We start from the raw sequence: 12,565 nt of genomic DNA, 5'->3' as shown, positions 1-12,565 counted from the left end.
GAAGGAAGGAAGGAAGGAAGGAAGGAAGGAAGGAAGGAAGGAAAAAGAAAAGATTTGGGCAAACACACCTGCTTTGCAGGATCATTAGGATTAAATGAGATTGTGCAGGCAGGGCACAGAGTGGAGGTGAGTCAACATTGAATAAATCAAAGGCCGTCTGGAATGGGTCCCCAGCTGTTCCACCTGTCTGTCATTGGTGCTGTCTGTTCCCTGTCCATCCCTGCGCTTACTGGCTGTGGTAAATGGGGTTCTGTATTCACAGTGCAGGACTCCTTGGGCCTAAGGCTGCATGGAGTAATAAGAGGGTCCTTTATATTTGCATAGAATTAGTAAATATCTCTTGAGCATTTACTGTGTACCAGGCACTATCTAGGCCCCCAGCATCTTACAACAGAGGATCTCACTGGGTCTTTAGGAGGCAGAGCAGGGATTCCTTATACCCATTATACAGATTCGCAACCTGAGGTTGGGAGAACTGAAGTGACCTGCCCAGAGCTATGTGGTTAACCCTCAGTGAAAGCAGGGCAGGAACCTGGCCTGGGGTCCTCCCTGTCCCCACCACCCCTTATCTAGGGAAGGGCTCTGCAAGGTGTTGCTAACATGGACTTTTGCTGGCAGTGAGTATGATGAGTATGGCTTCCTGACGGTGCCCGACTATGAGGTAGAAGACCTGAAGCTGCTGGCCAAGATCCAGGCGCTGGAGGTACGCTCCCACCACCTGCTGGGCCTCGAGGCTGTGGATCGGCCGCTGCGGGAGCGCTGGGCTGCCCTGGGCAATCTTGTGCCCTCAGCTGAGCTCAAGCAGCTACTGCGGGCAGGAGTGCCCCGTGAACACCGGCCTCGTGTCTGGAGGTGGCTGGTCCACCTCCGTGTCCAGCACCTGCACACTCCAGGCTGCTACCAGGAACTGCTGAGCCGGGGCCAGGCCCGCGAGCACCCTGCTGCCCGCCAGATTGAGCTGGACCTGAACCGGACCTTTCCCAACAACAAACACTTCACCTGCCCCACCTCCAGCTTCCCCGACAAGCTCCGCCGGGTGCTGCTGGCCTTCTCCTGGCAGAACCCCACCATCGGCTACTGCCAGGGCCTGAACAGGTGAGCCGCCAAAGCCCAGTGAAGGTGTGACCTTTACCTTTTGGAGCACAGGTCCCCAACCCTCAGACCGTGGACAGGCAGCCATCTGTGGCCTGTTAACAGGGCCGCACAGCAGGAGGTGAGCAGTGGGCGAGACAGCACTACCACCTGAGCTCTGCCTCCTGTCAGATCAGTGGCAGCATTAGATTTTCACAGGAGCGTGAACCCTATTGTGAACTCTGCATGTGAGGGATCTAGGTTACGTGTTCCTTATGAGAATCTAATGCCTGATGATCTGAGGTGGAGCAGTTTCAAAACCACCCCTCCCCCACCCCAGTCCATGGAAAAATTGTCTTTCACGAAACCGGTCCCTAGTGCCAAAAAGGTTGGGGATCGCTGTTTTAGAGCACTGCTGTTTCTCTTTGGAGCCTCCCAAGAACCTGGAGACATGAGCCCAGGTTCCCCACCCACAGGCCGGTGAGAGGACATGTTCAAGACAGAGATGTGCCAGAGCTCAGAGCTCCAGGCCCCTTGTCCCGGCTCTCTCCTTTGATTGGTGCTTGGGGACGTACGACTTACATGGCCTCTCAAACTTTGGCCTGCTGGAATCTACAGGGTAAGGCCCCACTCACATATGGCAGGACTCTCTGGATCAGGAATCATTTGCTTTCAGTGAAACCCATGCAGAAGACCCAGGGAAAAGAGACTTTCTAAATGTTACAAGGGGAGTTCACAGAAGCCAGGAAAAGAAAACAGAGCTGAGGACCAGATGGTCATTGGAAGCCAAGGCAGCTGCTGTCTGCAGCAGGGCCGCAGCCCTGCACAACCCCAGGGGGCAGCCTTTGTGCCACAGTCCTGGGATGCCATCCCCTGAGCTCGTATAGCACCAAGGTACTGCTCTGCTGCCCTCTGCAGCTGCATGGCCTCTGGCCTCTCTTCATTCTCTGTGTCTGCTTCCTTCTCTCTCAGCAGACCAGTCTCTGTCCATTTATTCATTGGACATTTAGGGACCATTGAAGCTGTTAGAATGGAGACCTCAGCCCCTGAGTCTTGGGCCTTTCAGCGAGTCTTCCCACCCCACCCCTCATGTTCCAGTTCTAAATTCCCCAAAGGAAGAATCTGATTGACCCAGCCAGGAATAATTTCCACTTCTGGTCCAATTGGTAGGGGACGCAGGGAGGGACTGGGGTTAGGGGATGAGGTCACCTGGTTCACAGGGCTGTCTCCCCTCCAAGACTGTGAGGGACTGTCATCCCCGTGCTCCAGCCCCAGCTATTTCAGTAGAAGCTGCATAGTTGCAAATATTTTCCCAAAGCAAGTTTTCACTCAATTTAATTTAAACACACATATACCTAAGCAAAATTTACATAAGCCATGCTGCTTTTTTTTAGAATAGGTGGTGTGTGACATTTATTTAGCACAGAATCAACATTCAGTGTCCTTACTCAAATTTGAGTGGTTCCCAAAGGTAGATATTTTTCATACTCTATTTCCAGCCTAAAATTGGGTGAAATTGAGCATGTATATATACAATTCCTGGGAATTAAGAGCTAAACTCCAACAGTAATGCCTCTCAGTCAAAGCCTCCTTGGAAAATATGTTCAGATTTCATGCCACACTAAATGTCTGCCACAGGTCAGGTCTGTAGAAATTTCATTCATTCAACAGTCTGACAAAAGCCCCTGTACTTCTCATTTGTTTGAACATGTTAAAATCCAGAAGAAACAAAACCTGCAAAGCCTCTTCTAAGAATAGCTATGAAGGGAGCTGGAAGCTATGAGATCAGAATGAATAATAATTTTTGCATTTCACACAAAGGCCAGGTAGGAAGTAATACATAATGGGGGCCTCTTGGATTCCAGGTGTTTAACACCTGATGGCATTTAATCCTCACAAAAACCTTCACTGGCGCCACCATGCCCAGATGAGACACGAGAGAGTCTGAGAGGCTGAGGAACCTGCCTATTGCCTCACCACAAATGCTGGCCTAGCCAACTGCTCACCCTGGCCCCCGGCCCCCAGCCCCCAAACCCAGTCCTTTCTACAACCTGCTCTCTCTCTCCAAATAGCAGTAGTCACAGGCTGTGCTGAAGCCTCCCAGAAACCTTTCTCCTACGTAGATGTAACCTTCTCGAGACCTGCTTTTGGAGTTCAACCTGTGCTGAAGGGGCAGAGAAAAATCCTATAGCAGGAGGGTTACTTGAGATAAGCCTCATAGAAGGAGAGAAGCTTCTCCCTGTGTGGAAGGAGGCAGCACACAGGCCACAGAGAGGTGCAGAAGGGACAACTAAGACCAAGAGAGGCGGAAGGTCCCCAGACGGGTTTTCTAAAATATCTTTCTCTGAATAGTATTTTTACTTAAATTTGATATGCAAGTGCAGATAATTGGTATTCATGTAAATATTTACTGCTTAAAATAGAAAGTTACTTGTAATAGGCCGGGCACGGTGGCTCACGCCTGTAATCCCAGCACTTTCGGAGGCCGAGGCGGGCGGATCACAAGGTCAAAAGATCAAGACCATCCTAGCCAACATGGTGAAACCTTGTGTCTACTAAAAATACAACAATTAGCTGGGCGTGGTGGCATGCGCCTGTTATCCCAGCTACTCAGGAGGCTGAGGCAGAGGCGGGAGAATCACTTGAACCAGGGAGGCAGAGGTTGCAGTGAGCCGAGATCGCACCACTGCGCTCCAGCCTGGTGACAGAGCAAGACTCCATCTCAAAAAAAGAGAACGTTACTTATAATAGAAAGCCTGTTCAAATGTGGCAAGTGCAATGTATTCTTTTGGAGGCTCTAAACCCAAGCCTGCGGGTCCCTGACACATGTCTTCTTTGCCATCTAGTGGTAGCCATTAGAACTGCATGTGTGGGCCCAGCGCCGTGGCTCACGCCTGTAATTCCAGCACTTTGAGAGGCCGAGGTGGGTGGATCCCTTGAGCCCAGGAGTTTGAGACAGCCTGGGCAACACGGCAAAGCCCTGTCAAAAAATACCAAAAAAAACCCCAAAAAACAAAAAACAACCTAACAACCTAGCCAAGTGTGGTGGCACATGCCTGTAGTTCTAGCTACTCGGGAGGCTGAGGTGATAAGGAGACAGAGGTTGCAGTGAGCCATGATCATGCCACTGCACTCCAGCCTGGGCAACAGAGTGAATCTCTGTCTCAAAAAAAGAAAAGAAAAGAAAAAGAACTGCATGTTTGATATCTCAAGTTGACAGACCCTGCCTCTAAGGCAACAAATCCAGCTTGTTTGGTGATGGTCTAATGCTAATTTAGAGCAAATGTTTTAAACCTATGAAAATAAGTACAGTGCTTTAAAAGTGGTTTGTTTTTCCCCCATCAACACACTCCTTTCTTTGCAAGCCTACCTGGGCCCTAAATGTCTTAGGTTCGAATTCAGCCATACCCCTGAGCAGTTAGTAAGCCCTAGCAACCAGCCTCAGATAACTGACTTTTTAACATGTGCTGAAGTCTAAACCAATGCTGGTAGCTAACTCCCTAGACTGAGGCCATCCTAAGGCTAAGGGGAAACAGGGTGGGGTAGAGTGGAGAGAGCACTGGGCTAGACTTTGGGAGCCCTGGGTTCTATTTCCACTCTGCCATCAACTGGCTATATAATGTCATCAACTGACTATGTAATGTTGAGCAGGTAACTTCTGCTTTCTAAGCCTTGGTTTTTCCACCACTGCAATAAGAAGTGTGTCTAGACCAGAGATGACCAGTAGGAAGCAGCTGCCTGGAGCCCTGTCCTGAGAGAGTTTCTGAGGCAGCCTTCAGACTCAGTGGGAAAGAGTACTGTGATCAATTACTTATGTCTACCGTGGGCTTAGACAAAGGGAATGCTGCCATGATCAATTAGTTATGTCTGCCCTGGGCACAGACAAAGAGAATAGAATAGAGGCCAGTGTATCTCATGTTTGCTATCCTTGAACTCAGTGACCTATGGAGGTCCCTCCCCACCAGCTCTGAGAGAACAGAGCTTCCTATATCCCAGGAGACCTGTGACTGTTCTCTTCATCCACTCAGCTTCGACTTAGGAAGGTTTTGTACAAATATTTGAACCAAATTTGGGAGAAATTCCTTCCCAGTCTACTGGGGAAAGAGAAGGGATATTTCTTTTTTCTTTTGAGATTCAACCATGTTTCTAAGAGTTGTGAGCCTCAAAAGAAGGTGGAGGTCATGAATCCAATCTAGAGAGAACCCAAAGAAGCATAAATATCTGGATGAGGGAATGTGTTCCTTAAATGCTCGTTATGACCAGAGAGAGGCTTTCTAAAGCGACCTCCCCCCAGGGTCCTCTGAGGACCATTCATTCTACTAGGCCCCCATGGGTGCAATGGACAGCAGGGGCTCTGTGGACCCCCTGGGCAACCCTGGGTTACAGTCAGCCACACAGGGTTTTGTCACCACAGGACTTCTCAGAGGCTTTACTAACACAGTGTGCGTCATAAGCCTCTCAGGAGCTAGAATGTGCAGCATTCCCCAGATATCTTTGAATATAGAACCTTGTGTTCACCTAGCATCTTGGGAGACCAGTAGTCCCTGGAAGACATTTTTGGAAAATGCCTTCTTGGACTGGCCCGGGATGAGAGCTGCCAGGGAAGATGGGAGAAGTAGAGAAAACAGTACTTATCCCAGGAAGACTTCCCTGCTCAGCCCTGTGGGTTTTTGTTTGTTTCTTACCCATGATTTCATTAGAGCCTTATGCTAACCTGGTGGGGAGGGGAAGTAAAGGAGAAAAAAAAGCTATGTGCATTGAGCACCTCCTAAATGCCAGGCAGTGAGCTAGGCACAGTAGGTCTGTCTCAAGATGCCTCATGGCCCCGGGGGATAGATATTGTTAATCTCACTTTACAGATCATGAAACCAAGGCCCAGAGAGGTTAGCGTACTTGCCAAGGTCTCAAAGCCTGTGAATACTAAGGTGAGGATAGCTAACATTTATAAAGAGCTCACTGTGTGGCAGGCACTGTGTAGGGCACTGAATGAGCTCTGTTCATCCTCAAAACAGTCCTGTGATTATTATGACACTGAGGCTTAGAGGGGTTCAGTAACTTGCCCAAGGCTACCCAGGAAGCCACAAGATCAGGATTTACCCAAGCAGCCTGACTCCAGAGCTCCTGCTCTGAAGTGATCCCCATTGCTCTGGAAATCACCAGTCATCCTCCCCAAAAGAGCATTTGTCTCACCCCAGGTGCCAGGAGCACCAATCTGGTTAGGGAGTGGGATTGCACTGATGCTCACATGGAAGGACTTTCCCCCTGGAACCTAGGAAGCCACCTCTGCCATGTGCTGCCTGGCAGGACCACGGCTTCTGTAATCACTCCAGGCCTTCCCTACTACTCCAGGCTGGCGGCCATTGCTCTGCTGGTCCTAGAGGAGGAGGAGAGCGCCTTCTGGTGCCTGGTGGCCATTGTGGAGACCATCATGCCCGCTGATTACTACTGCAACACACTGACGGCATCCCAGGTGAGTGGGGAAAGGGGGGAACTTGGCAGCCATGTAGGGCAGTGCCTCAGAGCTGTTCCTAGAAGCCTGTGACTCTCAGGAAAGTTGGGAATCTCTCAGGCTTCCATTTCTCCCTCTGCACTATGGGAGTGCATTTGGCTGCATGGAAGAGAAGCCCAACCTAACAACAGCTTCAATCGGGGATTATTTTTCTCAGATAGTGAAAGACAAGGCAGTACCGCAGGGTTCAGGCTCCTAGCTCCCTGCTCTGCCATCTCTGGCATGTGGCCTTCATCCTCACACCCATCACCTCCTGGTCACAAAATGGCTGCATCGCCTCCAGCACTGTGGCCATGGCCTAGGCCAGGAGAAGCAGAAGGTGAACACCAGGAGCTGGCTCCCTGACCCAGCAATTTCTACTTGCAGTTTACTGGTCAGAACTATTTCATGGCTGCCCTAGTTGCAAGGCAAGTTAGGAAATGTACATATTTAATTTTTACATCTTAACATCTCTGAAATTGATGTGTGTTATATGACCCTTTTTTTCATATTTTATTATGGAAAATTTCCCACATTCAAAACAACAGAGGGAATAGTATAATGAACCTCCATGTGTCCATCACCTGGTTTCAGCTATCAACCCAGGGAGCCAGTGTTATTTCTTCTGAACTCCCATCCGCTCCTCCTGCTTTATCTTGAAGTAAATTTCTGGCATTGTATCAGTTCATCCATAAATCCTTCAGTAGGTCAATGGCATCTTAGACTTGGGGAGTTACCTTAGGTTTTGAACTGGACACTTGGCCTCCATAGATGACCCAAGGTTCTGGGTGAGGGAGAAGGGGAGCTACTGGCTGTTTGCCACAGCTGACGCTAATGCCTGGAAGAGGACGTAAGTGAGGGGAGAGGACTGAGCAACCAGCAGTTCCAGGAAGGAAAAGCAAGGGGAAACTAAAATGGAGTCATCACAGAGGGAGGAGGAGAACCACAAAAGAACCATGTCTTGGAGCCAGTGCTGAGAGTGGTTAACCCATCCAGTGAAACAAGGACGGAGGCATGACAGTGGTCACAAGAAGAGGTCACTGGCCAGTGTCGCCAGGAGCACCCTGCTTTGAGAAGATTCCTTGATGTCCGGCGAGGCAGGACATTATTCCTTCCCACACACACACACCTGTCCCTGGACCAGACATCCGCCTAGGATCTTAGGTGTCAGGCACAAATTGGATATAGAGAAGGGGCTGTGGGTGTCAGCTGATGTAAGCCTAGAGACAAAGCTTCCATTTCGCCAAGGCCCCTGGGCATGAGACCAGTGTCTCTGAACTGCCAGGAGGATCAGCTGGCCCCTGAGCTCCTGCTTGGCTCAAGGGATTCAGATAGGTGAGGGGGTGGAGAATGTGCCAGCCCACACGGCTCCACTGCAGAGTCCAGAGGACTCTGGCCTATGTTAGGAGCAGCGGAGTGATATGATGCTGTACCTGACTCCCAGCTAGACTGGGCCCTGGCTCCCCGAGGTGTCTCCTGGGCAGGAAAGGACCTGCCCAGAGCAGCTTCAGGACTCTGTGTGGACTGACTGGGTAGGAAGGCCGGGCAGGGAGGGAGGCAGCCCTACCCTGGGGCTGCAGATGACAGGCCCTCTTGCTGGCTTCCAGGTGGACCAGCGGGTGCTCCAGGACCTGCTCTCGGAGAAGCTGCCCAGGCTGATGGCCCACCTGGGGCAACACCACGTGGATCTCTCCCTCATCACCTTCAACTGGTTTCTCGTGGTCTTTGCGGACAGTCTCATTAGCAACATCCTCCTTCGGGTCTGGGATGCCTTCCTGTACGAGGGGACGAAGGTAGGGTGCAGCCAGGGGATGATCGGGGGCCCCTGATCAAGTCCCTTCACCCATCTGGGTCTTGACTCTGCCCCTGGAGAACGGGAAGACAATGCTTACTTGTCAGGGCTGTTGAACATCTCCTGAGAGCATGGCTTTGTCAACTGTAAAGTGCTTTGCGTGTATGAGAAGTAGTGGTTCTGCTTCTTAAGATATATCCTAAAGTAGGGGGATTTCCCTTCCGTGGAGAGGAGGCATGAGCATGATCAGAGAGGCACATCCCTATGCTGTCCTTGCCCCCTAGTCACCTGGGCCCTCCTTTTCTTCCTCCTGTTTGGACTAAGCCTTGGATTAAGAGACCAGAGCTCAGGTCTGGACCTAGCTCTGTACTGACCTTGCCCAGAGACCTTGGGCAGGTCCCCCAACTCAGCCCTAGTTTACACCTCAGTTTACAAAGCACCCACAGATTTCTCATTTCTTTCTTTCTTTTTTTTTTTTGAGATGGAGCCTTGCTCTGTCGCCCAGGCTGTAGTGCAGTGGCGCAATCTCCACTCACTGCAACCTCTGCCTCCCAGGTTCAAGCAGTTCTCCTGCCTTAACCTCCGAAGTAGCTGGGATTACAGGCATGCGACACCAAACCTGGCTAATTTTTGTATTTTTAGTAGAGATGGGGTTTCATCATGTTGGCCAGACTAGTCTTGAACTCCTGACCTCAGGTGATCCACCCGTCTCAGCCTTCCAAAGTGCTGGGATTACTGGCGTGAGCCACCGCGTCTGGCCTGTCATTTCATCTGGTTCTTGCCAAAGCCCCACGTAAAGATACAGATTAACTCCATGAGATTCAACAGGGGCCATGCCTCACCCGCAGTCATGGGACAAGACAGGCTAGAGCCAGGACTCTGTCCAAATCCCCAGATTTCAAGCTGTGCACCCTCCTGGGGTATTCAGTCTCCCCCAGCCCCCTGGAGGCCCTCCCCCGCACATTGTGCCTCCAGACCTCAACTTCTGCAGCCAGTCCAGGGTCTTCCATACTGCCCGGGTCTGTCATGTTCCTTCCCTCCGGGGATGACCTGCCTGGCCCCCCATGCCCCACCTGAGCCCCCACTCTACCCCCAGGTGGTGTTTCGCTATGCCTTGGCCATTTTCAAGTACAACGAGAAGGAGATCTTGAGGCTACAGAATGGCCTGGAAATCTACCAGTACCTGCGCTTCTTCACCAAGACCATCTCCAACAGCCGGTGAGGACCCCCCACCCCCTGCCACTCCCACCACTCATGCACCCCCACGACACATAGCAGAGGGGAGGCTGATGTTTGCCAAGTAGAGATTGGTAAGTGACGCTGATGCTCATATTATAGCTTAGAAATCTTTGGGGAAGTCTGACTGAGTGATATGTCTGCCCCCTTAACATGGCATTTGAGGCCTCCACGGAGTTTCATTTTTTGCCCACCTTCCCCTACCCTGAACACCCATGGCCAGTGATCCTGGAAAACAGAATTATACGAGTTCCTAGGACAACCCCACCTCCGGGCTTTTGCCCTTGCAGTTTCTTCTACTTAGAATGCTTCCTTGCCACTTCCACCACCACTGTCTTCTTTGCCTGGTCACCTTTTATTCATTCTTTAAAACTCAGCTCACATGTCACCTCCTCCAAGAAGCCTCCCCTGACCAGCCCTTCCCTGCTGGGTTAGGTGTCTTTCTTCTGATCTTCCTCCTGCCTCAGTACCTATCTCTGTGGGTGGAAATCATCTTATTCATTGTTTCCTCCTGAGGGCGGGGGTCAGGGCTCAGCCACAAGGGCAGAAGAAATGCGGGGATGTCTGTCTGGGAAAGCCGGGTAAACGTCGGCCATGTAGGGCGACGTGCTCTGGGCTGATTGTGCCCTCCTCCCAGGAAGCTGATGAACATCGCCTTCAACGACATGAACCCCTTCCGCATGAAACAGCTGCGGCAGCTGCGCATGCTCCACCGGGAGCGGCTGGAGGCTGAGCTGCGGGAGCTGGAGCAGCTTAAGGCTGAATACCTGGAGAGGCGTGCATCCCAGCGCAGAGCCATGTCCGAGGGCTGCGCCAGCGAGGACGAGGTGGAGGGGGAAGCCTGACTTGGCCACCTCCCCTCCCCAAAGCCTTCCTCACCCTTGGCTGGCAGACCCACTGGAGGTCAGGCACGGACCAGTGGCCCAGCCCTGGGTGTCCCATCACCATGTGACCCTGGACACGTCCCTTCCCCTCTCTGGCCCTCAGTTTCCCCACTGGGACATTGTGTGCTGCGAAGCCATTGATTGGGCTACTTCTTCATAGGCACTTACTTACCCAGGGATGCCACCCTTTTGTCACCTCTTCCACAGAGCACTTTGGCATGTAAATAAGCAAGAGCACTGCCTCTATAGGGTAACCTGGAACATTCTCTAGGTTATATCAATATAAAACAATGTAAATGGTGGAAATCATTTATAAGCTTTGGAACTTAAACAGTTCTCAGTTACCAGTTGTTCCTGGATGGGCCCACGGTGCCAGGGTGTGCCACCACCAGGCTTCCAGCCTAGGGCATCTCTGGCTGCTATTTCTGTGAGCGTCTGCAGGGCCAGCTCCTGCCTGGTTCCCTGAGATGTTAGGGTTTTGTCTTTCTGGGTAGCAGCTCCTTTTCAGTGCTGCCTGGGTGTGCATTCCAGGACACTCACCGTGTGCTGAAGCCTGTTTCCAGAGCCCGGCCCCTGTGCCCTCCTTTCTGCTCACAGCCCATTTTGGGGGGATCCCAGGGAAACCCCCTGTGCACCACCACCAGGAACTTGGTGTGGGGGTTGGGCAGAGAGCCCTGGGTCAGGTGCCCCACTTGTGACCTCCCACTGCCCACTTCATAGGCTAGGGCACGGAGGGTCACCTCTCCTCTGAAAAATGGGTGGTTGGGAGGATAGGAGAAGGTGGCAAGTGGAGACTGCTGCAGCGCAAGCCAGGGCTGGCTCGTCACAGCACCCACTGTGGCCCCAGCCCAGCATCAGGCTCCTCCAGGTCCCTCTTCAGCAAATAGAGGCTTCAGTCTGTCCCCACCTGAGGCAGGGGGTCAAGGCCATACCAGTGACTTTGGCAACTCATTTCTCAGCAAAACCTGTGTCTGTGCTGGCCTAGCCTTGAGTTGGCTGTCTTTGGTATGAAGGACTGGGCGTGGGGGTTTCTCACACGGAAGCCTCCTCTCTGGAAAACCACCCAGGATTAGGGGATGCTGCCCTGGAACCTCCTGGCTCTGATCTGAGGCTCCCATCCAGGCTGGGGAGGAAGCTTTCCCCATCACTGGGGACCATGGCCAGGCCCCGTGGTGGCCCTGGCTGGTCCCTAGCCCCACTGTCACCCACAGGTGTGAATTTGAGGGGTTGGCCCACCAGGCTCCCAGTTCCCTACATTGCACCGCCTGTGCAGCCTCGGGGAGGAGACGCTCAGGGTTCCTCTCCTCCCTGTCCACGTATGCTCCTGGCTGGCCTGAGGGCCTCGCTTTTCTGTGAACGCCCTGCATTGGGGTTTGACTGCCTTTCTCATTGCTAAACTTTTTTCATCTGCTGAGGCCCTTTCACCACCAAACTGTTTATGAAGTGTGATGGTGGCATGAGGGTGGCCTGAGGGTCCCAGCTGCACCCTGGACAAGCTGGATACTGCGCCCCTAAGTTGGTCATCAGGATGACGAGAGGTCCAGCCCCATGGGGCTCCCAGGAGGGCTAAAGCAGGTACACTGGTACAGAGCCTGGAGCCTGGCACAGAGGAAAGTGCCACCGACAGGAACGAGCAGCCCAATTTTTTTTTTTTTTTGAGACGGAGCCTCCCTCTGCCGCCAGGCTGGAGTGCAGTGGCGCAATCTCGGCTCACTGCAACCTCCGACTCCCTGGTTCAAGCGATTCTCCTGCCTCAGCCTCCCAAGTAGCTGGGATTACAGGCATGCGCCACCACGCCCAGCTGATTTTTGTATTTTTAGTAGAGACGGGGTTTCACCATGTTAGCCAGGATGGTCTCAGTCTCCTGACCTCGTGATCTGCCTGCCTCAGCTTCCCAAAGTGCTGGGATTACAAGCGTGAGCCACCGCGCCCGGCCTGAGCAGCCCTCTTATGAAGGAAACACCACCTGTGGGGCCCTGAGGCCTGCAAAAGCCCCAAGGCTGCCTGGGAGCTCTGGCCCAGGGGGTCCCTCTGCCTTTAGCCTTGGAATCCACATTCCCTCTTCAGCAACAACAATCAAAAAAGAATCAGGCA

The 12,565-nt window shown here is 52.3% G+C and overlaps 1 protein-coding gene across 2 annotated transcripts in view; it reads left to right on the top strand.

Annotated features, from left to right (window-relative positions):
- TBC1D2 (TBC1 domain family member 2) overlaps positions 1–10,815 on the top strand; it is a 56,051-nt gene extending 45,236 nt beyond the window's left edge. Inside the window, exons 9-13 of one of the 2 annotated variants that reach the window (XM_032164651.2) lie at positions 619–1,095; positions 6,421–6,541; positions 8,167–8,352; positions 9,448–9,569; positions 10,225–10,815. In XM_032164651.2, the coding sequence (XP_032020542.1) occupies positions 619–1,095; positions 6,421–6,541; positions 8,167–8,352; positions 9,448–9,569; positions 10,225–10,432 (1,114 nt within the window). In that variant the 3' untranslated portion in view covers positions 10,433–10,815. The remainder of the gene's footprint in view (positions 1–618; positions 1,096–6,420; positions 6,542–8,166; positions 8,353–9,447; positions 9,570–10,224) is intronic. The other variant, XM_032164653.2, reaches the window with a different exon arrangement.
- The last annotated feature ends 1,750 nt before the right edge of the window (positions 10,816–12,565 follow it).

Source organism: Hylobates moloch, unplaced genomic scaffold (assembly GCF_009828535.3).
Source record: "Hylobates moloch isolate HMO894 unplaced genomic scaffold, HMol_V3 SCAFFOLD_10, whole genome shotgun sequence".
NCBI lineage: Eukaryota > Metazoa > Chordata > Mammalia > Primates > Hylobatidae > Hylobates > Hylobates moloch.
Note: the sequence above shows the minus strand (reverse complement) of the source record. Positions and strands in the feature narration are given on the sequence as shown.